Below are 2465 nucleotides of genomic sequence, written 5' to 3'. Positions count from 1 at the left end.
TCCAAATATCTCAGTCTTTCTTTATTTTATTTTTTACTTTACAATATTGTATTGGTTTTGCCATACATCGACATGAATCCGCCATGAGTGTACACGTGTTCCCCATCCTGAATCGCCCTCCCACCTCCCTCCCCATACCATCCCTCTGGGTCATCCCAGTGCACCAGCCCCAAGCATCCTGTATCCTGCCATACTTTCTACATTGTCTTAAAACTCACTAAAACAATTCATATATGTGGTATAACTGTTTCAAAGCCTAAATACCCTCCTCTGGGTTATAATGTTTTTTGGTCAATTAACTCTTATTTATGAATTCCCTACCACTGACTACATGTACACATTTCTTTAAAGGTCACTTAAATACATCTTCCTTAATTTACAGCTTCTATGCTATAATCATAATAAAGTAATATTTAAACATACTATTATAATTGGTATGATTCAAGAGAAAACTTAATAGATCCCTCAAAATAGAAGGAATAATTTTAATAGCAATTTTTTTTAATAGAAAGAATGTTAATATGAGGTCAGCCCCAACAGTCAGAACCTACCTAGGGGAAAAATACTACAAAAGGGTGAATTTTCTCATAATGTTCTGTCACTTTTCTAGAATAATTAGGCAAATATACCAAAAAAAATTGAACTATAACCCAAGAAATAGAAGAGAGGTTTCCTAGATTATATATTTTGTCTTTATAATATGTATATGCTATTATTATTTGAACCTGGTGATTTATGCTGAAGTCAGTAAGGACAACCAAGTTGAAGGTCTATGATCAGACATTTGATCACAGTATCTCAGAAATAAACTCTTTGAGGCAAAAATATATCAGGCTATAGATAAAAGCATATAGTGTAATGTTAAACAGAGAAATTCAGAAATCAATGCAAGGGAGGAAAACAGTAGATCAAAACCACAGCGATATTAGACAGACAAGAGAGGCAGAGACAGCAGTGAATAACTAAGACCATGACCTTACATGACTGTGTGTACCTGATGCTGTTGGTTCTACAAATATTTGACTCAATACTAATTAGCCTGTGTGGGCACGTTGCCCATTTTACTAAAGGAAGTAATCTTCACGCTCTGAGTTAGGATTATATTAACTCCACAATAAGAGGATATTACTGTCTATGAGCTTCTTTTAGATCAATCCAAAATAGGAAGAAAACTTTGAAACTTCCATTCATCTTTGGCCATCTGAGACCAACTTCTTGCTCCATAACATCCTCATGGCATTTTTCACTTCTGCATTCCTCAGTGTATAAATCAGAGGGTTGATCAAAGGTGTTCCAAGTGTGTAAAACACAGCTATCATCTTATCCATGGAGAAGGTGGTTGCAGGGCGAGTGTATATAAATATGCAAGGACCAAAGAACAAGATGACCACAGTGATGTGGGAGATGCAGGTGGAGAGGGCTTTTTTCCTCCCCTCAGCACTGTGGTTTCTCAGAGAATGCAAGATGATAGCATAGGAGAACATCAGCATAACAAAACTCACTGTACAGATGGCCCCGCTGTTGGACACCAAGAGTAGGTTGGTCACATAGGTGTCTGTACAGGCAAGTTGTAACAAAGGCTGCAAGTCACATAGATAATGATCAATCACATTGGGACCACAGAAAGGTAAACTCAGGGCAAGAAAAATCTGAGCTAAAGAATGCACACAGGATCCCACCCAGGCCACAGCCACCAACACACCACAGACTTGATAACTCATGATGGTCGTGTAGTGCAGGGGCTTACAGATGGCCACATAGCGGTCAACAGCCATGAGGACAAGGATGAAGATCTCCAGGCAGCCAAAGAAATGGAATGAAAAAACTTGGATTATGCACTCACTGAAAGAGATAGTAGCATTCTTCAAAAGGGAATCTGCAATCATCCTAGGGGCTATGCATGTAGAGAAGCAGGTATCAGACAAAGATAAATGGAAAAGGAAGAAATACATTGGACTCCCAAGTGCCTTGCTGGTCTTGATCGTGGTAATAATCAGAAAGTTCCCCAACAAGGTCCCCAAATAGAAAATCAAGAAAGTGGTAAACACTATTTTCTTCCTAACAGGATCTTGTGTCAACCCAAGCAGAATAAACTCAGTCACATTATTATTCAGCTGCATGATCTTATCAATGCAGAGAAGGGGTGAGTGTTAAATGCTTTATCTGCAAAATATAGAAAAGAATTAATTCATGGTGTGATGTGTGATCTTTTGGAATATTTTAAGTGAGATAAATATCCTTCATCATGGACATTTTAGTTGTGGCTTCTTAACAAGGCACCCCAACACTTAATTTGTAATGAAAACTTCATAGGGTCATTATGAGTCCCTTGTAAGACTGTGAAAAGTAAACTTTTTTTATAGCACTCTTCAAATATAACCATTTGTGTATTTTACATGATTCTCATTAACTTTGCCTAATGAATATTAAGAAATACAGCTCCATTATATTAACTTAATTACTTT

The 2465-nt window shown here is 37.2% G+C and overlaps 1 protein-coding gene across 1 annotated transcript; it reads right to left on the bottom strand.

Moving 5' to 3' along the window:
• Nucleotides 1–1187: 1187 nt before the first annotated feature.
• LOC128060541 (olfactory receptor 4C16) lies at nucleotides 1188–2120 on the bottom strand. The gene has a single exon (XM_052652944.1). It carries the CDS (start codon nucleotides 2118–2120, stop codon nucleotides 1188–1190), a length of 933 nt encoding a protein of 310 aa, XP_052508904.1.
• Between the last annotated feature and the right edge of the window lie 345 nt (nucleotides 2121–2465).

The sequence above is a fragment of the Budorcas taxicolor genome, chromosome 15, assembly GCF_023091745.1.
Source record: "Budorcas taxicolor isolate Tak-1 chromosome 15, Takin1.1, whole genome shotgun sequence".
NCBI lineage: Eukaryota > Metazoa > Chordata > Mammalia > Artiodactyla > Bovidae > Budorcas > Budorcas taxicolor.
The sequence above is the reverse complement of the archived record's forward strand: the minus strand, read 5'-3'. Positions and strand labels throughout refer to the sequence as shown.